A 24914-nucleotide genomic window follows, 5' to 3' on the forward strand; every position below is an offset into this window, starting at 1 on the left:
TATAGTCGACTAATCGCGATTTCCGGGTGATAAAACTTTACGTTGACCGTATATATCACTTCTCGTAATAACCTTCGCGGTTACGGTTAATCCTAACGTAAAACCGGTCTCGTTAAAGTTATAGACGTCATTGGGGTCGATTCCAAATTAAAGGATCGTTTTTTAAACTAGATCAAACCACTCCCTAATGATTTTCGGGTCTTCACATTTCGCGCGCTCGTAATTAGACCGTTTCGAGAACCGGGAGGAAAGGAGAGGATGCCGTTTCACAAATTTCGTAACCCAATTTTCGCCGACCGAAAGAACTAGGGTAGTTCCACGCTATACGAGAAGAAGATCCGCCATTTCTCGAACCATAGAAGGCCGGGGGGCTGCTCCACGAGAATCTATAGATAGAATCCATTTTTAAAGCGATTCCTCTTCAATTGCTGTCAATTTATGTGAATTGGCGCGTGAAGACGCGCGGTGTTATATTCCATTGATTCGGTTACGGAGAGTTGAACGTGGTATATTAAAAGTGCGGGCAGCGAGAGCAATATTGTGGATTTCTTGATTCTTTATAGCCTGGATAGCTAATAAGATCCTACCCTCTTGCTCTGCTGAATTACTAGAGGATCGGGAGCGAATTGGTGGCATGGTGGGTGGTTAAAGAAGAAAGGGTTAAATTAATTGACACTTTTTAGGTGGGGTGGCCACTCGGTGGTGAAATACGTTAGTACTTATATTAATTAAAGGAAGCTCTTTATTTAACTCTCTACCTCTAGAAGTTATTATTTAAATTTTATTATTTAAATTTTAAACTATTTTCCTTTATTCTTCTATTTATTAATATTTATACTAATACTATCTAGTATATCGAAATTCGCTTTTTTTAACCTTTTTCTTATCTTTTTATTTAAAGAGATAATCTTATCGATATATATCTATTTAGTAAAAGCTATTATATTTAAGCTTCTAAAGTATAGTAGTTAGTATTAGAATTACTAATTTACTTACTATATTATTAAAAAGAGTCTTTTTATCCGGTTAAATTATTTAGTATTAATAGTAATCGAATAGAATATTATACTTTATAAACTATTTTTAATCGAATTATTCTACTTAGATTCTAAATCCCTTTCTAAATAGTAAAATTATTACTAAGTTTATAAAGATATAACTATCTACTCTAATATTACTAAATACTAAAATAGAAAAAGAGCGTCTATTATATATTAGTTAAGTATTAAAAATTAAACTATCTTAAGGACTTCTAATTATCTTTTATCAATCTAGTAAGTAAAATAATATCCTATAACTATCTAGATAAGAGACTTCGCTTAGATACTAGTTTTTCTCTAGTTATCTTTTAAGTTCTTAAATTTCGATAATATAAGAAGTTAGGGTAATAGCTATAACTAAGATATTCGACTTCTTCTTTAAGTATTTATAAGTTATATATCTTTATTCCTTATAGTTAAAGTATTAACCCTCTTTTATAAAAGTCTTTTATTTAATAATAGATAAACTAGTAGAAATAGTACTTCTTTTATATTTTATATAAAGAGTATATTAATTAATAGTTATTCTAATATTATTACTATTCTTAGCTAGTATAGTAGAATAGAAGCGAGAGATATTTTTCGACTTTTATTCTAGATTAATTTTATAAAATATACTCTAATAATTCTAAATAAAGACTAAAAGAAACGGAATCCTAATTAATAGCTTATATTATTTAGCTTTAGAGTAGGTATATAAGTTTCGAGTATAAGTTATATTTTTAGTTTTTTTTAATAATAATAGCTTCTTTAATAAGCTATATAAATCTAGTAAGAAAATTAGAAAAGCTATCTTTCGGTTTTATCTTTAATTTATAGTCTATAATATAGGCTTTAATATAATAATTAGGATTCGCGAAAATAGTTTTTAGATAAGCGACTATATTATTAATATTAGTATATGAAACACTCGATTTAGCACTTAAATAAAGTATAATATATAACTAAGCCATTCCTTTATAATAACTTTATATATAAAACTTATAATAAACTAGTAATAAATAATAATCTATATTTATTTCAAGCTTCTATTAGATAATAGTGGACTACGGTATATCCGTAAAATTTTATCCTCGAGAGGCTTAAGGATAATTTAAGGATATCCGCACTAGTGTATTAATATAAGGTATTTTTAGTATTTAAAATTTGTTCTTTATCTATATTCTCTTTAATATATTAGGTAATTTTAGGTTTTTAAGTAGAAAGCTCTATTAAACTAGGGTAATTATATTATTGTAATAATAATTAGTATTAAATATCAGGTTAATAGAGATATAAAAGCTTTTTAGATACTAAATATGAAGATATATATTTTCTTATTAGGTTAGAATACTATATTTAAGTGGGAAATATAAAAATAAATTATATAAAAGGACTTCCTTAATTTATAATTTTTATTAAATAAATATATTATTTATAGTCTATTATTACTAAAGAATTAAGTAAATATAAAAGTTTTATCAGTTTAGTTAATAATTACTAAGATTAATATAATAAATACTACTAAGACTATAAATTACTTACGTAATACGGATATTTTGCAGATATAGTATAAAAGTGATATCTAATATCCTTAATTTGCCGTAGTCTAGATAATAGTTTTTTATATTTTAAAACGAACTTCTTTACTATCGCTAAATATCGTATAATAAAAAGTGGATTATAGTTAATTTTAATGCTTCTACTATTATAATCCAAACTATACAATACATTTTAAAAACTAAAATGCAACATTACAAAATAGTGATTTAATAATATAACTATACAATGCATTTTAAATCTATCATTATGACGATAAAAAATTTAATTAGATCTATCTAGATCTATTTTCAAAAGAGATAAATAAGACTCTAACCACCGAGATAATAATTCTTTTTACAACACGGTTAATATCTTCTTTATATTGAATATACTTCAATTAACTAAATACAACCTTTTTATCTCTTACTTTCTTACCTTTCATCTTTAGTTTTTCCTTCCTACCATCTAACCCCCTATAACCTCCTAGATATCGGAGTATTAAATATCTTAATAGATTTATAGGTAGTAATAGCCTTTATAATTAGTACGTTAGAGCTAGTCTAACTTTAATTTTCTCTCTTTTTTAAGTAAATTATATAATTAAAATTTCGGTTTTAACCTTATTAATTTAAAGGATAGTTACTTTATCTTTAAGATCTTGGTTTTTTTTTTTAGTTTACTATACTTATAAATAAGTTTGTAGAATCGATTTCTAATTAGAGTCTTATATAGTTATTTATATATAGAAGAACCTTTTCTAATATTATTATCTCTATTAAATTTACTAATATTAACTAATCTTAAGGTTTTAAGATTATAAGTAACTACTTCCTATTTAATACTATTTTTTTTATCTAGTATAGTAATAATAGATTACTTACTATAGTTTATAAGTAGGTTTCGTTTTAGTCCGGCTGTTTTAATTAGTTAGAGATTAAGTTTAAAATCGAGTTAAGTCTTAACTATATAATATTAAGGAATAAAAGTGGTACTTAGTATTATATTACTAGCTAGTTCTTTTAGTTAGGAGTGTATTTTAACTAGAATACTAAGTATAGGGAGTAGAAGAGAAAGAAAGGTCATTTATAGGGCCTTAATACAAACTATACAAATATAAGTTAAAGGTTTTCCTCTAACTTCCCTAACTCGGTAGGCGGTCAGTAACGGCAGAATTAACGTTATCATATCTAGATCGTGACAATTATAAGAGTAATATAAATATCTACTACTATTACTAAAGATTAAATAGATAAATAAAAGGCTAAAGAAAATATTAGATACTAGAATATACTACGAAAAGCTATAATATTAAATACAATAGCTTACATACAATCTTAATTTATAGTAGTATCCTATAGGTGATTTTAAATATATACTGGAGAATAGACTTCGCTATAAACCGCAATTGGGGCTAAACCCTCGCCCCAACCCCCAAACCGCGTTGGGTGCGGTTTGAAATCGGCCAAACCGCAACTGTACTACGGTTTTTCCTAGGCTCTATTAGGGCCCTGAAAAAACCCATTTTTGCATAACTTTATATAAAATTTAGTATAATTAATTACCGTGTTGTAATTCACTAGTACCGATGATATTTTTATCACCTATGAGCTTAAATTACTACTAAATTAATAATATATTTATATTTATATATATATAAGATTTACTAAAATTACTAGGCCTATAATTAATAACCCATTTGGGGCCCTAAGAACCATTACGGTTTCTAGACCTCGCCCTAAACCCTGCCCCAATTGCGGTTTGGGTTGGGGCAGTTTTGCGGTTTTGCGGCTTATAGCGATGTCTACTGGAGAAGATTTAAGAACTCTATAAGTAATACTTAATAAAGCTAGGAGGTCCTCCTTTATATTTATAATAATAGATTAAAGCTATATAGCATAATAGGTTCTTAGATAATTATATTAATAACAATAAACTAGTATTTAGGGACTAGTTAAATATATTTTTAGTTAGGGATTATATAAATAATTAGGTTTATGGAGATAAAGGTTCTACTAACTAAGACCGCCTACCTAGAAGGGAAGTTGGATAAAACCTCTAACTTATATTATACTATTCACAATAGAACCCTACAAGATCCTATCTCGGCCAATTCTCTCTTCTCTTTTCCCTTCCCTTCCCTGTACTTAGAATTCTGAATGAAATGCACTCTTTTCTTTTTCGAACTAGCAGGTAACAGTTGTGGTTTAAATTTGATATGTAGGGTTAGGTGGCCGGCTCGCTTGTGAAATACGTTACCACATAGTATAGGACTCCGCAAAGGTATTATTTGTACCGCCTTCTAATACGGGTATACCGCCCCGTTGGTCCTAGACTCTGTAGAATATTAATTAAGGGTGTTAACAGTTTTGCGGAGTTGACTGTACTTCGGTTCCCACTACGTTATATTATATACATAACGTATTTCACATGCGAGTGGCGCACACAAGCGAGCGGCGCAGTCCAAAACATATAGTAAATGCGATAAATTACAACTTGATATCTCAACAACGGTGGTCTATATAGGATTTCCTAATAGCTTGATGTTTTTCAGGTGGTACCTAGCCTCTCCAATGAGTTTTGAAATTATCCATAATATAGTGGTTGCGATATATATATTTATATTTTTAGTAACGTAATTTGCGGTAATTTTCGAAATGATGATTGTATAGCCTTCTGCTTCACGTAAGACTGATATATAGTGCTAATAAGTCTTATCAATTGCCATTGAATGACAATGAAATCAAATAAAAACGTGGTTGTTGAGATATGAACGAAGAAAATATTGCGTTTATAACTGCGTCGCTCGCTTGTGAAACACGTTTAATACCATCATAACCATGCTTCCCATGTCCTAGAGGGCCCAAATAGCGAAACCTGCATGGCAGCTATGCACTTTGTGATTGATGTATAGATTATTGCCGTTTTATATTACGATAATACGAGGAAGCCAACTAGGTAACCTTTTCTTGGGCAATTGAAATGTATTATTAGTAGTGGTTCTATTGAAAATCTAAAATGGCTCATCCTATCACAAGACATATTGAAATATTAAATACATTATCACATTACTATCCCGAAGATAATAAGTATCATGAGAAGCTGCACACTCACTGGACAATATCTAGGACCGAACACTGTAGAGAAATACCCCAATAGGGATTTGAAGAGGCAAGCATAATGCGGACGAAGAAAGGTAAACAGGCAAACCGCCTACTGGGCCTTCGAAACCTTGGCTTTGTTTTCCCTCCGGCGCTTCAGCGCATCTGGAGTGTACTCGGTGTCAAGGACATAATCCCACCACCGGAAGCTGCTGGAATAGTTGCCGATGAACTTCTCATGGTGGAGATCGTGGTGATCGGCACCAGCCCAGAAGGGAAGGAAGTGGTGAAGACTCCATGGGAATTCATAACCGCTGTGAGCATCAATGGCCTGGAACAAGCGCAAGACGATCCAGATGTACATGGTAAGAATGTGCAGTTCACCTGTCATCGCACACCAAACGATCGGGCACCCGATAGTTCCGAAGCCCAAGATCATCACCTCAATCGGTGAGGCATATTCAGCAGCCAAGCCGAAGGGGGCCGAGTACTGGTGGTGGATCTTGTGAATGGCCTTGTAGAGGGGACCCCAATGAAGAGCACGGTGGGAGAAGTAATGCCAGGTATCCTCCATCACAAAGAAGATTGCAATCTGATATGCCATGGTCCAAAGGGTAGGGAATGGGATCGAAGTTGAGAGTCCACAGAATTGTGCCAAGGGGTGGAAGAGCCTAGCATGTATGTTAGACCCTCGAAAATGGCAGAATTTGGAATGAGATTCAAGTCTTACCAGATCTGGGGTAGTTCGACAGTGAAATGACTCAAGAGCACGAATTTGGCGCAATCCCACTGTTCCCGTAGCGATGGGATCTTGTTCTGCATAGTATTAGAGGTGACTGGATGAACTGAAAGGTGCTACTTACACCCTGAATCTTGTAGCGGTTGAACATGCCCAATGTGTCGATGAAAATCCAAGGTAGCGAGCGACCGAAGTAAACCAGTTCATGCATGACGAATGACATGATTCCAGTGGCCAGGACATCGTTCTGCATCCAAGCATACCAGGCTGCCCACAACCTCTCTGCTACATTCAGGTCGGCATTGTACTTGCCAATCTCCTCGAATTGGCCCCAGTATGTCCCTGAGGACAAGACCGTTGAATTCCTATATGGGATGTTAGATACTATGACACGTAAAGGACATAATCACATCGTACATTGCAAAGGTTGTTGTTCTCTTCTTTTCAGCAAGTAAGTAGGAAAAGTAGAAATCAGGAAGTCAGAAGTTAGAAAGAAGAAAAAAGAATAAAAGGGAAGATAGATGCTGTGAAACCAAAGTCCGAGTGATTCTATCAATGGTTATAAAGAAAAAAGGGATAAGATCAAGAAGATCAAGGACAGTCCAATCCCGACGTGGCGAGATCAACTTTTTTTTTTCCCCCTGAACGTAGGGGTAAGGCCACTGGGAAGCCGATCCCCGAGATCACCCCACCTGCATGAAATCAGGTAATGCGGATTTCGCTGGTTTTTGTTTGGTTGAAAGAACATCCCGGTGACTCCAGCGAAAATCCAGACCCTTTACTAAAGACCATTTCTATATATTATAGTACATCTTACGATCATTTTCTTTTTTTGATTGTCTTCAAAGTAAATGAAGTAAATGGGAAGTAAATTACTTTCTTTGCGTGTCTACAATATGACCCCGTGACCCAGTATGTTCTCTACCGTGTAGGCTCAAGCACAGTTTGCACAGTTTGCACAGTTTGCACATATTTGCCTATATATTTTGCATTGTTTGCATTATTTACACTCTTCTACCATGACGACATTTCTTCTGTAGTCTCTACAATACATATCCATACCTCCCTAGGTACTATGGTCAGCTCTTGAGGGTGGCTGTACCTCATATCATTGGAAGATCCTGGAATGTCTGTTATACGAGAGTGAGTGTGACTCAATTCCCGAAAAACACTGGGTACTCAAATTGTTTTTTCCCACAGAACTGTTTGTGGCGTCAACAGTCAGCTTGATCGCCTTCAGCAACAGATCTCAAGCCCACAAGGATTGGAAGCCACAGATTTATCCACCGGATCTCTTGAGTCAATTGGCCAATTGCAAGATCTCATCAACTCCATTTCGGTGACATCAAAGACCCAATCCCTTCTACCTCCCAGTCGGTTGGCAGATTTACTTTCGGGTACTTTCTCTCGCCTCCAAGTACAGACCACTCTCAGTGAAGGAACTAGTGTACAACTCTCGGATCATGTATGGATAGTGGCCGCAAAGGCTGCCATTCAGGCATCGGGATTGGTCATGAATACCCTCCTGGATCAAACACTTCAACTGCACGATGAGACATATTACTGGGGTGAGATGCTGGGATCTATCTGGTATAGCGGTCTGTATACCGTTCAGAAATCTCCAGCGCAATTCTGCCGGTGGACGAAGGATGCATGCGCCGCTCAAATCTGCCAAGAAGCCCCATCCATCACTGCCAGGTGGTCTCGATTTTACCAGATTGCCCGCCAAAGTGCCTGGAAACTCGGAGGACACTCCATACGCGCACATTTGGTATCCCCAATTAGATCATCCCGGGCAGAAATGCGACAGAAACGAGACTTGCTCCTGAAAATGAAAGACCTCCATACCAGCAGCCTGGGCCTTCTGATGGAGGGATGGCATCTTTTCGAAGCGAACGACTCCGCGAGTTTAAGCCCCGGGATTATCAACACCCAGTGGTGCGATGCAGTTCACAGAGCAGTGGTCCTAATCGAAGCCATTTTTCATCATATAGCACTTGAGCCTAGCACTCACGAATTGGAACAGGGAGTATTCGCCACTCTGGAGAGGAATATTGACGACACTGAAATGCACAAACAAGGGGAGAATCCCGTGCATAAACCTTTGGACTTGATTGAGCGACTTGTGCATGTTCTTCAAGAGAAGTTGCCAAACCATACCACTTCAGTGTCATTATTTATTCGTTGCCACGGGCGCCCTTCATGCATAGTCCGTTATTGGTTACCAGTCTCAGCCGCTCTCCTTTCAGGAAGTGCATCGATGAGATTTTTGGCCAACCGACAAGAGGAAATCATCCAGTCGATTGTTGATATTGGTTCCACCACTATCGATTTTTGGGGTAATTGGGTTGTGGAACCAATCCGAAAACTCATTGGGACGATCAGACATGACGAAAAAAGCGAGATTGCGATAATGAGCAAGAATAGCCTGCTCGCTGATCGGGCGAGTCTAGAGAGAATGGTAGTGGACTTTGTCCGCGATCGCCCGGATCTTCACCAGGGTGTGGTGGCGGATACCACTGCCATCGTTAATTCTGTTAAAGAGGGTGATTTGACTCCCGTTCTTAAAGCATATGAAAGGGACCTGCGGTCGCCATTTGTTGGAACCGTTAGAGGCGATCTCGTCCGTGCCCTTTTGATCCAGATCCAGAAGACGAAGGTCGACGTGGAAATTGCCATCAGTGGTATCGATGCTTTGCTGAAGAGCCAGGAGCTTGTATTTGGGTATGTCGGGTCTCCTTCCCCCTTTTCTTTCCTAACCATTAATATCTTTTAGATTTGTTGGGTTGACTCCTGGGATCTTGGTTTCCTTTGCAACTATGAGGTGGCTAGGTGGTCTTCTCGGCAGCCGACGAGGATTGCGAAAGGGCAAGCAGCGACATGAGCTGAGACGTGGATTGCGGTATGATGATCTCAAACTGGTGTACAACGTTTCACAAGGCTAATGCTGATACTTTACATGCAGGAATGTGGCCCGCATTTTGACTTCCTCTGCGGTTTTATCCAATGGGATTCTCGCTTACAAGGATGCTGGGCAATTGATATGCGAGGCAGAGGCTCTTCTTCAGCATGTGAAGATAATTTCTGGAAGAATGCAGTACGAAGAGTTCCGAGAAGACATCCATGATCTCTTGAATGTTCAGAATGGAGTGGACAAGCAACTTCGCGTGATCGAAAGGATGAGATGGGCGTATTTTTAATAGGTGTTGGTGGCAACAGGTATTTACACCCTATAAATACCTGTTATACTACATATCAACATACAATTAGATATTAGAAGAGGTATGTAGTCACGCAAATCATGTATACAATTGCTGTCTTCTTAGGGTTGGGAGCCCAGATTTGTATAATATTTGAGACTTTCCAGCGACATATACATAATACGCATCAATTATATCAAAGTGTATCTAACATGAATATAACATTTCTAAATTATATGCCAGTATATGCCTAAGTAGTCCAGGCAAGTTCAAGCCTTGGAGGTTGGGTGTTATCCGCCCCGGGGGCCCATGATGTTGCTTACATAACATACCGAGATCCTCCTTACCGTACCGTCATCACCTCCACTCCGTAGGTGGTGCATCGTTCTACCTCCTTTCCCATAAAACACTCCAAAATCTTTAGCTCATGTATGCTTGATTGTGGATCTTTGCTTGAAGTCTACAAACCTTTCATATTCCTGCCCTTTTATCAGCCTGGGCGGATCACTTCCAGCATTTGACGAAGCTCCTGATAAGTCCTCGAGGCAACTTGGGAAAACCATCAACCTAAACCACCTGATTGCTCCGATTCATCCTGCAGCAGCATCTACTTCTCCCGCTTTACCACAAACCACTTCCTCACAACCAATAACCCTTGTCACCCGACTTGACGAATATCCGGATCACCTCGGTCTCCTATCCATCCTCCACGGTGCTGCTAGCTTCGGCGCTTAATTTCTACTCGAAACATCGCCATAATCCATAATGGCTGGCACACGGAATTACGATTTCCTGGTTAGTATTCACTTCAAAATCTAACAACCCCACACAGCCCTGACAGTGTTAACTTCGTCATAGATTAAACTGTTGTTGATCGGGGACTCGGGCGTTGGTAAATCATGTTGTCTACTGCGATTCAGCGAAGACTCCTTTACCCCATCATTCATCACTACAATCGGGATTGACTTCAAAATTCGTACGATCGAGTTGGACGGCAAGAGGGTGAAGTTGCAGATCTGGGACACTGCAGGCCAGGAGCGCTTTCGGACTATCACGACGGCATACTACCGAGGTGCCATGGGTATTCTGTTGGTCTACGACGTGACAGATGAACGATCATTCCAAAGTAGGACTCCTCCCCCTCTCCTAGTCCGCTAGATGTGCCTGACCTTTTTTCTTCTGCTTTCTTTAGACATCCGGACCTGGTTTTCAAACGTCGAGCAACATGCCAGTGAAGGTGTACACAAGATCCTCATCGGAAATAAGTGCGACTGGGAAGAGAAAAGGGCGGTTTCTACTGAACAAGGCCAGCAGCTCGCCGATGAACTTGGCATTCCCTTCCTCGAGGTTTCGGCCAAGAACAACATCAACATTGAGAAGGCGTTTTACAGCCTTGCATCGGATATCAAGAAAGGGATGGACACTTCCAAGACCGAACAATCTGGTTCTCAGGGCGTTAATATAGACCAGCAAGGCTCCGGTCCAAATGGCAACTCTGGGGGCAAGTGTTGTTAGTTGCTGTATCACCACTCTGTCTTTTGCCCATGATCTCCCCTGTCGTGTTTTAAGCTACCACATGTTTCTTATTTCCCCCCGCGCTTTATTCTTTTCCGTCAATATCTCGTTTTTGTTTTGCTCACTACATTATCATGTGCCAAGATCTGAATGTCCAAGTTTTATGCCTGAAGAGTTGGCGCCTATGGACATTCGAGTATCATACAAACCTGTCCATAACCTGTGATACCTTGACGTATTCTGTGCCTATACTTTATTTACCTCCTATATCTCATTGTACATTGTAAGTACTAGTATACATAGCTATAAGGTAGGTTGAATACAGCGATGTCCCAACCGGGTGACCCACTTTTCTTTAAATCTTTCCATTATTTCTCTTTTCACTTGGATCTTTTTTCCTTTGGATACTCTTCTTAATAGTTTTTTTTGTCTCCCTTTCCTTCTCGATAGACCAAATATTGAAGTCTTTATTTAACCAATTGGGGACAATCCTGTTCAATTTCACCGTTCCCGGAGTTGCCCCTCCTCCCCCCACCAAAAACTCTGGAATATTCGGACTGGATATTATTCTTTACGACTTTCGATATTAAGAGGTCTCATGCAGTAAAATCTTCGTCCATGATCTTCAGCTTCTAACATATTCGACACAGAAGAGAGAGAGAAAAAGACCACTACAAAAAAACAAGAGACAGGATTTCCGGGAATATCAACTTTCCTATTGCCAAACACGTCCAAGTCTTTTTTTTCATATCATGTCTGACGCCCGAAGTTTTACTGCTCGTCCATTGTCAAAGCAGCAGGCACGAAAGGACTTCAAAGATGCATTTCGTGTCTATCTATCTTCCTCTTCGTTAGCTGCTCTAAGGCTTCAAACAGAGAGCATCTGCACGCTGAGGCAAGCCGATGGGCCGCCGCAGACTGCCATAGCATGGTATGCGTCAGAGAACATCCAGAGCACAGTTATGCAAATATCAAGGACACTGCAGGAATGCTATGACATCAAGATCGGAGAGAAAGTTTCTATCACCAGGGCTGAAGGCTCCCTAGAAAACATCGACCTAGTGACATTGGAAGACTGTTCAGATCCCGAGAAAATTGCCAAACATGGCTCAATTTCAGAAAGTCACAGATCCCACTGGGAATGGGCCCTGGAAGAAAAGCTTCTCCGATGCGGGTGTTTGACGACGGGCTTGACTTTTGAGCTGGAGCTCAAGGGCCAACCCAGGAGTTTTCGAGTGGTTAACATACATTCACAGAACCCTCACTCTAGTCATACCCTTTTTCAATTCACAGAGGCCTCGAAGGTTTCCCTTGGGCCAGTCACAGAAAGAAAAGAAGAAAGGTCCTCAGGCATAGCGGTGCAATCCACTGGCCTTGGAGGCCTCTCCCGCCAGATTGATGACATCAATGAAAGCTTGTCTGATTACAATTTTGATCCGCGGAAGCCGGCGATGCCATCATTCTACGAGAACAGCCGAGGGATTTTACTCTATGGACCAAAGGGGACTGGAAAAACGAGTCTCCTAGAACAGATCGAGAAGGCTGGCTGGAAGCAAACATTCAGAATCGGCATGTCAACTTTGGGGCGAAGTATCAATGAGGGCGAGGTTAAGCTGCGCAATATCTTCCAGGAGGCGGCTCGCTCTAACCCCAGTGTGATCATCATCGACCAGTTGGAATTTATCGCCCCTAAGCGAACCTCGATCGAGTCTCAGTCCCTTGCATCTGTCCTTTGCGAGAATCTAGATGCTATCCGAAATACATCGATCCTCGTGGTGGCCGCAACGAGACACCCCAATCAAGTCGATGATGCCCTCAGAACGCCTCATCGACTTGGGACTGAAATTGAGATACAAGTCCCTACCGCTCAGGACCGAGCTGAAATACTACATGCCATTCGGGGGCCAGTATCTGCCGGTTTGACCGACGAGCTGGTAGAGCTACTAGCAGAAAAGACGCACGGATACGTTGGAGCCGACCTTTTCGCTCTTCTACAATTGGTCTGTCGCAAAGCCCGACAACGACAACTGTTGGGCCAAAATTCCACAGCCATACTGGCCAACCCGATCGACCCGTATAGCTCGCACCATGGAGGTTCCAGCGCTGATGAATTAACCATCTCATTGGAGATACAAGAATCAGATATTCTGCTTTCCTTGCAGGAGATTCGTCCCACAGCCATGCGGGAAGTATTCTTGGAAACCCCAAAGGTGAGATGGTCAGACATTGGTGGACAGCATGATATCAAAAAACGCCTCCAACAAGCCGTTGAGCGACCCTTGAAGGTAAGATCTGTATTCGAGTCCCAGAAAACCCTTGCCTTGAAAACTAATCTTCCTTTTAAACCTCTAGTATCCCCAACGGATGCGCAGACTTAACGTGAATAGTAAAAAGGGTGTTTTACTTTATGGGCCGCCAGGTTGTTCCAAGACACTGACTGTCAAAGCCCTAGCCACAGAGGCGGGGCTGAACTTCCTGGCAGTCAAAGGTGCAGAGATTCTCAGCATGTACGTTGGAGAGTCTGAGCGATCATTGAGAGAGATCTTCAGAAAGGCCCGAGCAGCACGACCAAGTATCATATTCTTCGATGAGATTGATGCCATTGCTGCTCGACGCAGCAGTAGTTCAGGAGGAGTCAATGTTCTTACAACTTTGCTAAACGAAATGGACGGTATTGAGGAGCTCCGAAACGTGTTGGTCATTGCTGCAACAAACAAGCCCGATGTCTTAGACCCTGCATTGATGCGACCTGGGCGATTGGACAATATTCTTTATATTGGCCCTCCGGACTTTGAGGCGCGCAGGGAAATACTGCGCATCTGGACCAATAAGTCTGTGGTGAACCCAGAAGTTGACTTGGATAATCTGGCATCTCTGACTGAGGGCTATTCTGGCGCCGAGATTGTGAGCATCTGTGAAACCGCCGGAGATGCAGCACTTGATGAGGAGGAGGAAACACAGCAGGAGCAAGATGTGCAGTGGAAACACTTTGAATATGCACTGGGACAAGTGCGGCGGCAAATCACGGATACCGTCATCCAAGAGTATGAGAGATGGAGAGAGGGCTAGAAGTAAATACCTACATATGTAGACTTTGCTGTATAATAAAAGTTATATAAGTTCTTGAAGTCAGTTAAAGTCATTTGAAGTTCATATAAAGTGTCCCTAGGTGATTACTGAATTAGGTTAGTGCCAAAATGTGTAATATCCCTTCCCTCAACCTCTCTTCTCTCTTTCTCTCTCTCCCCCCCCCCCCCCTTCTCTCTCTCTTTTGGCATAGTATTCCATCTCTTTTCAAATATCCTATTTCAATTGTCGGTCATCTAGAGCTGCTTACTCTACATATCCAATTTGTACCACTTGAAGCACTGGGATCCATTTGGCGCGCCGTGCGCTGAATCTTAAACATGTCTATGAGATCGCCTCGTGGACAATCGCCTCTACGTTCACCAGAGCAGGACCGAGAACGGTCGCGCTCTTTATATCATTCGAAACCCCGAAGCGAAAGCCCATCCCGAAGTCTTACCCGAAGTCCGTCACAAGGACGACGCGATCGCCATCGTTCAAAAACCCGATCCCGATCCCCGTCTCGTGGCAGAACCCGATCTCGCAGCCGCAGTCGAGGTGGTCGCCGTTACAATAGCCGGAGCGAAAGCCGCTCACTTACTCCCAACCCTAGCCCTCCGAGAAGTTCGAAGGTAAGTGCCAGTCTCTGTGATATGGCTGTCCACCACTGGCAGTGGCAGCCACCTATCTGTGAAGTTAAAGCTGATTTTCCCTCCATCTCAACAGATCGTGGTAGAAAAATTGACAAAAAATGTCACAGAAAATCACATCCGAGAAATCTTCGGGGGCTTTGGGGAGATAGAGTATCTCGATCTTCCGATCAACAAAGCTTGTAAGACTCGCTTTTGACTCGCGCCTCGAGATTTGTCTGTCTCCTAACACTCTTACAGTCATGACAAACAGGGGGACTGCGTATATCCTTTACTACGACCCCGCTGACGCGGAGGCAGCTATTGCCCACATGCACGAGGCTCAGCTTGATGGGGCCATCCTGAATGTCTCAATCGTTCTCCCTCGCCGCAAATTCTCACGCTCGCCACCCCCTGCGTCAATTCGAGGGAATGGCGGTCGCCCCAGATACGGTCGAGGACCATATGTAGGCCCGTCATCTCCGCCCAGACGGCACGGAGGCGGTCGACCTACAGAACGCCATGACATTTATAGGCCCCAGACTGCATCAAGATCACGATCTCCTGTTCGTTCTCGGTCATACTCCTCTCGATCTCGCTCACCACCGCCGCGCAGAGGTAGTCCTCGCACAGACTCGCGGCATCACCGACGCCGGAGCCCAAGCTACAGCAGTTATGGTTACAGCAGTCGAAGTCGCAGTCCAAACCGGAACCGGGGCCACAATCGAAATTAAACACCGAGAGTTTTGCGGTCTCTTGTCTTTGTGTATTGGTTCAGCCCTAGCGGGGGATTGCGCGTAATCTTCGGTGCGGGCAACTGAATTTCCCTCGCAAGATATCCAGAGTAGCTAGTTCTACGCAACAGCCAACAAATTCCATTGCCATTTTTAATGTAAGGATTACAAGATTTTGCAGCCCCCGTCTGGTAGTCAGTATGTATACATACTCAGTTGTTGAGAAGTAGGATATGATAGACCTTGTTAGGTAAAATATGAAATAGCGGTAGGAGCAAAGATAACAACAGGGGAGGATGGTAGAGCTACACTTTTTTATGCATGACTTAAATAAATTGTACCACCTCCAAGAGAGAAAAAAATCATCAGAAGAACGAACACCATCCGATGTACATTGACGCCAGTTTCTTCTTATCCGTTGCTTGTATGATCAATTCATCCACCTGACCATCCACCGAAAGTGCAATGGGCTGCTTAGACATGAAGCCACGGAGTTTGTTTCGAACATCTTCTAAAACGCCAGCCGGTGTATCCGGGACATTCACATGGGTGCGACGCTGGGGTAAAGAGACTTGTTAGGAGGTGACTTGTTGGGAACCGGAGTTGAAATGTACTCACTCTCTTCCCAATGAAATCGGTTGTTGGATCATGCAAAAATGTCTCGAGCACAGTCATCAAGGCATCCTCGTTTTGTCGCAGCAGGCTTAGCGTAATTTCACAGGTCCTTCTGAAGGGACCTATACCTTGGAGATTAGCGTAAGAGTAAAACTCGAGGATATCTTCAAACTAACCATTGTACCCGTAAGCGCCAAAGGCATCGATCATGTTATGAGTCAATCGGAATGGTACCACCTCGGGCTTTTCAAACGTTTGACCCTTGTCAAAGAGACAGTTGAAATCAACATGAAGGAGGCCGCCTGTTCCTTCTTCAAATGAAAGGTTTTCGCCATGTCGATCGCCCAGACTTTGTATAGAAAAGAAAACTGGTTAGCGGGATGCAACTCTAGGGAACTAGGCGAAAGCAGATAGAGAGCCCTCAAAACATTGAACGGCGGGAGAACATACCCAAGAACATATCCCACCATTGACATCACAGCCGAAGATCGTGTATACCTCAGTCTCGCTGTAAACCATGCCTCTGTTTCAGGAAACATCTCGATGAACCACTCATGAAGAACAGGCGGAAGCCTGTTACTGTCAGTATAGTGAACTCACGGGTGATGTTGACACGGAAGATTTACTTGGCCAGGATGTTAGTGGTGAATAAGGGCAACTTTGCGAATGATCGATCAGCGCAGATTTCGTTCAAATTATGCCTGATCTCGTTGTACTATTTCACACGTTAATAACACGGCCTGGGTATAGCGTTAGATGTGGTGTACCTACGTTTGGCGATATGCCTCTTTCGCGCAGCAACTTGATGATGATCTCTCTGAGTGTGCGGAGGTTATCAACCCATTCAATAAGACCACATTCCTCGTTTAGAGGCGTCACAGCGTATGTTTTGATGTCTGTTCCGGGTTAGCCATTGGAATGGCCCAAAGTTCAACGAATCACTTACACATGCGCCGCTTGCTTGATTCGACGTCTCTCTTTAGGAACCGGTTGATCATGTTGTTGAATTCCATGAGACGTTGATCCTTGCGCAAATCGTCTTTGGGCTTGCAAAGTGCGTTATAGATCTTCCCATCAGATCCTCGCAGGCTAATCTTTCGTGGCTTTTGGAGCGAGTTCAAAATCTGTGCTTCATCCAAAACAGCTAATTTCGGTTAGTTTGTCTTTGCGGGAATAGGAAGTTGATAACCGTACCCTCAATGGTTGTTGGATCCCGAGGGAAGGCCCTAAAGCCTTTGATATATTCGATGTTCTGACTGGCAGGGAGACTGGGGATCAACATTGCCTGGAAAGGCACCACCAATCGGCATGGCGCAACTTTATGATTAAACCCTAGATTGCGGCCGAGTTGAACTCGAGATGACTTTTCCTCCACCGGAGCAAGGCAAAGTTGGAGTAGTTCCTCTGAGAACTTTGTACCTTGGGTGATCATGCGACGGATTTCAGACGCCGTTGAGGATTCTCCCTTTGACTTGTTACCGTAGTCCTGAACAAGTTAGTCTCTCGTACTCTGATTTAGGCAGACTCTGCTTACTATGATCTTCTGTAGGCAATTATATCCCCTTTTAGCTCGCTCCTTGTTGGAGGATTTGACAACGGCAAGGACTGTCCATAGACCTTGCTGTGGGAAGTTGTGAACCGCCTTTGCTACAATCCGCGTCAACAGATCATAGACTGTGATGTTAGGGTGACAGATCCTGGCAACCACTTGGGGTAGGATTGTGAACAACTACAACTGTCAGCTAGCTATCCGGGAAAATCACATCTCGTAAACCCACCAGAGCCGCTTGCAAGCGTTTATCGATGAATTTCTTCAGTTGTGCATGCATCTCATCGAGGCTCTTCTTTCGTTGCGCTTGTGTATGCTTTTGAAATTCCCTAGTGTGTGGCGAATCGATCATTAGCAAATGTTTACCAATGACCACACCGGTAAACGTTCTCTTACTCGTTATCACCTCTCTTCGGATCAATGGGCTGTTCAACAATCGAGGCATGTTCAAGCCAGAGGGTCAGAAGCTTGGGTAAAGTCTGGAAGACATATTTGGTCCCATATGTCAGCGAGCGAAGATAATTGTCAATGACAAGCTTTGTGGCTTCTCCACTCAAGCTGTGCAATATTAGTCAGTGTCAGGTAAGGAATGGGAAGTCTGATCAACTGACTATATCTGTGCTTCCTTTCCCATCGGCTTGGCCTTCTCAGACTCCAAAATTTTATTGTAATGCTTCCCCAGGTAATAGTGTGCCCTTTCCCACCTGTTTGCCCATTAGAACTGACCGTGTCAAAGTGGTGGTAGTCCAACTTACTTTGGATACAGCTTGATGGCCTCTCGATATCTCTGGACAATGGCCTGAGAGTGGGTCTGACCAGCCCTGTCCGTCCATTTGGCTAGCATCAGATGAGCCTAGATAGGTCAGTATTCTAGTCCATGTGAACTGTGCTGTGCAACTTACGAGAGCAGTAGACTCATTTTGATGCTGCCCACGACCCGAGAGAAACGACATAGCTTCAATTTCAACCGAAGAAGATGTACTGGGGGTAACTTCGTTAGCAGAAATCGCACCCTCTAGAGTCTGAATGGCTTTTCGATGGTGTCCATCTTTCCAGAGGAGTCGGGCGTGTTCTATGGAAGCAGATCTATCTTTCAACCGTGCTGCATTGAGCATTGAGTGATACGCTTGACTGCTGAAATTGCCTTTCCTTGAAAGACGAGCACTGGTGAGCCATGCAGCGGATATATCAGAATCCGCAAACTCGCCCCTGTATCGTACTTTTAGCTATCTGTCTCGTCTTTTGTGGATCGTCAACTCACGCTAGCTCCATTGTGGCTCGTCTCAATCCCAATAGGTATTGTTTATCGGAAAGGTAGCCACCCAAAACATCCAACCGTCGGTCTAGGGCACCCAGCAAGCCCGGGCGCGATTGACCTGATTGTGCTTTGGCAATGGATTCGACCTCCGACAAGGCATGTAACCGGAGCATGTCATTATGGCATGCTTGTAGAGATGCCACCGAATTTGTGGTTAGTGATCGGGCAACGTTGAGCCTGAGCTCGTTGATTTTATCAGTAAATGACTCGTCTTGCTTTTGACGAAGAGCATCAAGGGCCGAGCCTATCCCAACATTGAACTCTTCAGTTCCTTGTTTGGCACAAAGGTCAAGATAACCCTCTAGCTTGTCCCATCTGCTCATTATCCATGAAGCTTCAACCGCAAAGGGCAGGAACCGCGAAGCCGCCGACTCATTTTCTTTGAGAACCTCGAAACGAGTGAGAATAGCATCTATATAACGGTGAGCAAGAAGATAGCGCATGTAAAAAATGTCTCATGTTTGATCTTACCTTGTTGGCCAGATTCTTTGAGACAGGTCACAAGATTCCATTGCGCATCGACATTGTCAGGTTCCTTCTCCAGTTGTAGCTCGTACCAACTCTGCGCCGTGGCCCATCTCCCAGCTTTCCGGTGCTCAAGGATCTGCTGGTCAATGTCTAGCGCGGACAAGTGGCTTGAGATGCCTTCAATCCCATCGGGTTCGTCAATCTGGCTATAGATGTCTTGTAACCTTTGGTATAGAGGCTCGAGGCTGGACCTCTCTTGTGATTCTCCGTGGACCTTGGATTTTCGAATGTACTGTTCCCAATGGAAAAGTGCTTTGGAGAATGATTTACATTCAACAGCTCGCTTAGAGATGATCTCTGGCGGTATTGAGGATAAGAGATTTTCGACAGACTTGATCTGCGATGAGTATTTATCAATGAGCGCGTCACGGCTTTGATCTTTATGGGAACGACTCGTTTGGTTGGAATTGTGATTGAGGCCATTGAGATGCTTTTTCTTTCCTTGCAGCCATCGAGACAGGTAGTCTAGCACTTCAAAAACGCTCTATCATCGAAGAAAGTGTCATTGTCAGTACTAGGAAAGCCAGTTCAATTCCACGGGGATTCTCACCTGGCTACTGCTTATGATCGTCTCGCGAGCATTGTTGTTTGTCTCCGGAATAGGATGTGAAAGAACGCTCATCAATTCGTGCTGAAGATTTTGTTGTTCTTGTTCAGTCCCTCCCACGATGCGGTTCAGGACCGCAAATGGCAAAAGGAACGAAGAGATGGAAATGTCTTGGCCCTTCACAACACGACTCGATATTGAGAAGACCATTTTTGCGTTGTCTCCATTCCCAGTTTGTAAAAGATCTTGCACCAATGTTCGAAGCCACTCACTGTGAGTCAATTTAGGGGAAAAGAGCGGATAGTCGACCTCAGTATGATTGGTCACAACAGTGACCGTATAGGTAGATGTAAGAAATGGCGTGAGAGTGTTGCGAACACTTTCCGGAAGCTCCATCCAGCGTTGATATTTCTCATCGCCTTGCAAATCGCGAGAGCGTTGGGTCAATACCGCATTCAATTTGCAAAATTTGAGCAGGCCTTGCATGGCCCATGCAAGAAAACCCTGAGCCCTAGTATTGGAAGCAGACAAGAATGCATCAACCAAAACGTGTTGGAGGAAGAAAAGAATGAATGCGACTGTTTCTTCCATTCTGTCAAAGTTGGACAAGACAAGTATATCCTTCTTCTCTTTGATTGTTTCGACTCGGTTTGGATCGAGACAGCCGACAAGCCCTAGACATCGAGCTGACAATAAAGTAATGGTGTCTGAGGTGGTACTGAACTTAACACAGCAGTCCAGTAATGACCTAGTTAGCTGAGCAATCACAGGGTCTGGTTGTTCACTCAGAACAGAGTCATGGAGAAACTCCTCATTTGCTGACAGAAAAGGGGCCAACTCCATTAGAGCTTGTTCAACAACGGTGGCATTTTCACTCTGGCAGCGACGAATTAACGCCAGAAACTGACTTCGAACGTCCATTTGGGCTCTCATGTCATTGATTTTGGCATCAAAGGCAGCCATCTCTGGAATGGATGCAAGGGAAGGCATGGTGTTGAAAGTATCTCGCACAAGACTCGAGTGATTCGTCAAAATATAATCGATGAGTTGACATGCGCGGTTCCTGCTATCTTCGGTCAGGTTATCCCAATATCTGATCACAATCGCTAGCGTTTGATCAATTATTGGCTCAAGGTCCTCTTCGCTAAGAGAGCTGATCAATGTCTTCCACGCAGAGAATGCATAATCACACAGTTCTTCGATCTCCAGCGCGGATCGAAGGCATGCACAAACCTGCGATGTTTAGTTACTAAAATTGACCGATTTGCAAGGCTGTATACATACTTGAGGCAATGCACTGCTAACATGACCCTGGGCGATATTGATCATCTCTTCAATGGCTTTGATGTTTCTTCTCTTCTCTGCCAAAGTTTGTCTCACTTGGAAGTCATTAATGGCATTTGCGAATTGTGTGATAATACCGAGAACGTGCTCCTCGATGAAGTGACTTAGATCCGCTTTCTTCGACGAACTTCCATGTGCAATCTTTCGCGGAACAAAAGTGGCTAATCGATGGAGGGCTTGGTTGAACTGGAGGGACTATCATTAGCGGCGTAGAAGGGGTGGAAAGAAACAAGAACATACCCTCTCTTTCTTTTGCTCACCTGCATCGCCAAGGCTCTTCAGCAAGTCACAAGCAATGAGAATTGGTTCAATCCTCACCAACTCCGCCAAAGATCGACCCTTGAATGCGGGGTCTATATCTGCTAGAAGAGACATGATCATACCCTCCGGGTTGTCTGATTGCTGAGATAGAAGGAAAGCAAGGATTGCAGCCAGGTTATTCTTCTCGGAGCAAACATCAAAAGCAGACTCGCCTTCGTTGCGACTAGCCCCAATTCTGCAAATGATGTCTCGTTTTCGTGTCAAGACCAGGTAGGGCAAGACATGGACTTCTGTCAATCGTAGGAAACCATCAACCTTCATGCCAAGTAAATCACATAGCTGTTCAGCCATATACGGGCGAGATTGGAGGTTCTTGACCACAGTCACCGAAAGGGTCCTCCAGTAAGGCCGAAAGAGGCCAGCAGGTGTTAAGGAAAATTGCTGGGCAAGTTTGGATAGCTAAATTCAGAGGTAAGCTGTCACCATATCGGAAGTATAATGCTAGGGGTACTCACCTCGTTGTAAGCCACGGCGCAAATGTAGGGGTTTGGATGACCAAGGTACTCCAAGAGCCGAAGGAGAATGATGTTCTTCTCTTCATCTTCCGAGACACTATATACAACGAATCGTGAGATGAAGTAACGAGATTTTGGAAAGTAGAAACGCACGTTGCCAGCCCACAGAGTGTTATGATACAAGCTTCCTGTAACGGCATATCATTTTTTCCGGAGAGATTTTTAAGCCACTCAAGCACAACAACGAAATTGGCCCGACGGATATCTGTTGGTAGATTTGAGCGCACAAAAGCTACGACGGAATGTCTATATAATGGTCAGTATCCAGTGCCAGTGTGCCTTTAAGGACCATGGAACGCACCCAGTTGCAACACGCAATTCTCTGATTGAGCTCCGAAGCGAGTGAAGACAGAATTCTCCGGAGGCAGAGTTTGAAATATGCATTTGACTGGAGTTTGGAGCGTGCATCAAAATTCTTCTGAGTGCGACCATTGCAGATATCCGAGGACCGGGCGTGCGTGTAAGCCTGGGTAAGATGAAATTGAATAGTGACCATATCTCCTCAAATCCGGGATGCTCCTCATTTCCCGCACGATCATTCTGATATTGATCCGTATCACATGTTTGACAAAAGAGTGTCTCTCGTTTTATGACATCCGAGGGCTTCTTCAAAAGCTTCTCTGCCGTTGCACAGCAAATTTTGCCTAGGATGTCCAATAGCTCAGTTTTTTTAGATTCAGAAAGTTCCTCGTAGGATAGTCTTTTACACGGATAAATCAGCATTTCACACCTTGAGGGGTATCCATTGTCGACTCACTGGATGGAGGTGCGCAGATCTGCCATCGTTTTGCCACAGTCAGATTGCAGAATCGCTGATATATTCCCCACAAGCAAATGAAACAGGCCATCATTGGTAGATCCTGTTGGAAAACCTGGGAGACATAGCCGCTTCGGTGCCCGGGAATATTCATTCGGCTCCGCTTGGTGTAAAACCCCGGCTCTCTGAAATGCCGTATCTGACTCCTCGTAAACATCCCCTGGTGACCCGTTGGGTGAGCAGACTGTCAATGGCGGTGCTTTATCTAGAAGCTGGGCATGCAAGGTCTGAAGAGGACTCTAATCTAGTATTAGCTCGATAACCCGCCTGTGTTTGCCTGTGTTAGATATGAGAGAAAGCTTACCCATAGACACGACTCAAGGAGCTGGAGGCTGGAATTGCCATCTTTGACTTCTGTCAACACTGGAAGCAGGGTTTCCCTCAATTGCTGCATCAGAGGCTGAGAGGATTTTGCGGCGTCTGTCAAGTCACACAAGAAGCGACTTAGAATGACCTGAACAGAAGGCAATTTTCCTATATTCTCAAGGCTCAGAAAGCCACACAAGCATTGGGACCAAGTAGAAGTCAGGCTCATGTTTGAGAGCAGTCCAGCCAAAGTCGATTCAGGTACGCAACATCGGTGCAAATATGTCAGATATTGCAAAGGCACAGTTGCATCTTCGGAGGTGAGTCGCGCTCCTTTTATCTGCAGCCACTCGATAATGAGCTGTCTAAGGCGATGAAACCCATTCAATACCCACGAGAAGTTTTGGCGGAGGATGAAATCATGATGTTTGGCACGGGATTGCATTTCGCCCTTCGGATTGAACGAATCAAGCAATCGACAGGCCAGAGAAACAGTCTGGGTAAAGCCTCCAAGGGCCGTGTTGCTCTTGAATAATCCAGAGGAGAGACCTAGGTTTTGGGTGTCCTCAATAAGTGATCCATTTGCGGCGGGTATCGACAACCCTCTAAGGCGTGTATCCCAGGAATTGCTACGTTGAAATGTTTCAAGAGAGTACAAAATATCTAGGGAATGTTAATTTGGCCCATGGTTCTACATTATCGGGGGTAAGAAACGGACCTGACGTGCAAGCACGCAGAAATGCAGCAACGGCATAGCTTGCGGGCAATGAACGAGCTTGCTTGAACTGGGAATAAGCTAGGCTCGCGCAAAGAAGTTGGATCTTTTCTCGAATAGTTTCGGAGGTCCAGGTGGTGGCGAGTCGGATCAGTCGTAGGATTAGCCATGCGAATAGAGGGGCATGTATGTCCTCGCCCAGGATGAGAGGGTCCGAGGATTCCCACAGAGCCTTGGGGGCTTTCTCAATGCTGGCCTGAATAATGTCTAAACAGTCGAGGACTTGCCCTTCCAGATCTTGCCCTGATGTACTCCCGTTCGGGCTAATCTCTAGGCCGGCCTTTAAGACAATGCATATGAGTTTGTTGACATCTGTGACATCTTCGTCAACGCGTAGTTGACTTTGTATTTCACTCAGAAGTTCCTGGCGAAGCTGTGCAAATGTTTCCCGGGTTAGGTGTGATTCATTCCCCTGGGTTGCAAGATGCGGTACGAAACGCGAAGCAAGGATCGACGAGGCAGGTTCAGCTCTCCAAGCGTTCCCAGGCGCGGCGGCCCGTTCATTCTCTCCCTCGATTGCCATATGGGAGACACATGTTCATAGTACCAGGCTTAAAAAGTTCAGTTTCTTGTGTTTAAACAAGTTCCGAGTTTGGGTTGTGTTCGTGTGGGTGTTTGAACCTCGCAGATACGGAGAGAGTTGATATGTCGATTGACACCTGAGGCACCAGGCATCCAACATTGCATGCCATTCTGCGATAATATCAGAGTCTACATAAGTATGATTATTGAATCAC

General features: G+C 42.9%; 6 protein-coding genes across 6 annotated transcripts; 4 read left to right on the forward strand and 2 right to left on the reverse strand.

Annotated features, from left to right (window-relative positions):
• Positions 1-5771: 5771 nt before the first annotated feature.
• Positions 5772-7221, reverse strand: N7471_012172 (sterol desaturase family protein; the record flags this gene model as incomplete). Its single annotated transcript, XM_057284891.1, has 5 exons — positions 5772-6330; positions 6390-6475; positions 6523-6763; positions 6816-6838; positions 7216-7221. The coding sequence occupies 5 exons, from the start codon at positions 7219-7221 to the stop codon at positions 5772-5774; spliced, it is 915 nt and encodes a 304-aa protein (XP_057131157.1).
• A 92-nt stretch (positions 7222-7313) lies between these two features.
• N7471_012173 (NCA2 family protein) lies at positions 7314-9767 on the forward strand. Its single transcript, XM_057284892.1, has 4 exons — positions 7314-7541; positions 7599-9122; positions 9175-9300; positions 9364-9767. The coding sequence occupies exons 1-4, from the start codon at positions 7525-7527 to the stop codon at positions 9596-9598; spliced, it is 1902 nt and encodes a 633-aa protein (XP_057131158.1). The 5' UTR covers positions 7314-7524; the 3' UTR covers positions 9599-9767.
• Positions 9768-9977: 210 nt separating this feature from the next.
• On the forward strand, positions 9978-11113 carry srgA (Rab family GTPase srgA; the record flags this gene model as incomplete). The annotated part of the gene is made up of 3 exons (XM_057284893.1): positions 9978-10393; positions 10457-10724; positions 10791-11113. The coding sequence occupies exons 1-3, from the start codon at positions 10364-10366 to the stop codon at positions 11111-11113; spliced, it is 621 nt and encodes a 206-aa protein (XP_057131159.1). The 5' UTR covers positions 9978-10363.
• Positions 11114-11865: 752 nt separating this feature from the next.
• N7471_012175 (putative AAA family ATPase) lies at positions 11866-14182 on the forward strand (the record flags this gene model as incomplete). The annotated part of the gene is made up of 2 exons (XM_057284894.1): positions 11866-13398; positions 13466-14182. The coding sequence occupies 2 exons, from the start codon at positions 11866-11868 to the stop codon at positions 14180-14182; spliced, it is 2250 nt and encodes a 749-aa protein (XP_057131160.1).
• A 338-nt stretch (positions 14183-14520) lies between these two features.
• N7471_012176 (RNA-binding protein with serine-rich domain 1) lies at positions 14521-15542 on the forward strand (the record flags this gene model as incomplete). The annotated part of the gene is made up of 3 exons (XM_057284895.1): positions 14521-14811; positions 14906-15011; positions 15070-15542. The coding sequence occupies 3 exons, from the start codon at positions 14521-14523 to the stop codon at positions 15540-15542; spliced, it is 870 nt and encodes a 289-aa protein (XP_057131161.1).
• Positions 15543-15907: 365 nt separating this feature from the next.
• atrA (protein kinase MEC1) lies at positions 15908-24700 on the reverse strand (the record flags this gene model as incomplete). The annotated part of the gene is made up of 25 exons (XM_057284896.1): positions 15908-16099; positions 16161-16279; positions 16334-16506; positions 16608-16730; positions 16784-16872; positions 16929-17053; positions 17104-17301; positions 17352-17643; positions 17692-17886; positions 17936-18035; positions 18103-18264; positions 18318-18410; positions 18462-18559; positions 18609-18915; positions 18968-19436; positions 19496-20036; positions 20103-21332; positions 21384-21629; positions 21684-22163; positions 22220-22316; positions 22373-22525; positions 22581-22979; positions 23037-23335; positions 23401-24065; positions 24121-24700. 25 exons carry the CDS (start codon positions 24698-24700, stop codon positions 15908-15910), a joined length of 7425 nt encoding a protein of 2474 aa, XP_057131162.1.
• Between the last annotated feature and the right edge of the window lie 214 nt (positions 24701-24914).

Source organism: Penicillium samsonianum (assembly GCF_028829775.1).
Source record: "Penicillium samsonianum strain IBT 33392 chromosome Unknown utg000007l_segment0_segment0, whole genome shotgun sequence".
Classification (NCBI taxonomy): domain Eukaryota; kingdom Fungi; phylum Ascomycota; class Eurotiomycetes; order Eurotiales; family Aspergillaceae; genus Penicillium; species Penicillium samsonianum.

Coding starts and splice junctions, on each gene's coding strand:
- N7471_012173 (XM_057284892.1), top strand. Junction 9,123..9,174: donor AGCCAGGAGCTTGTATTTGG/GTATGTCGGGTC, acceptor AATATCTTTTAG/ATTTGTTGGGTTGACTCCTG. Junction 9,301..9,363: donor GAGCTGAGACGTGGATTGCG/GTATGATGATCT, acceptor CTTTACATGCAG/GAATGTGGCCCGCATTTTGA.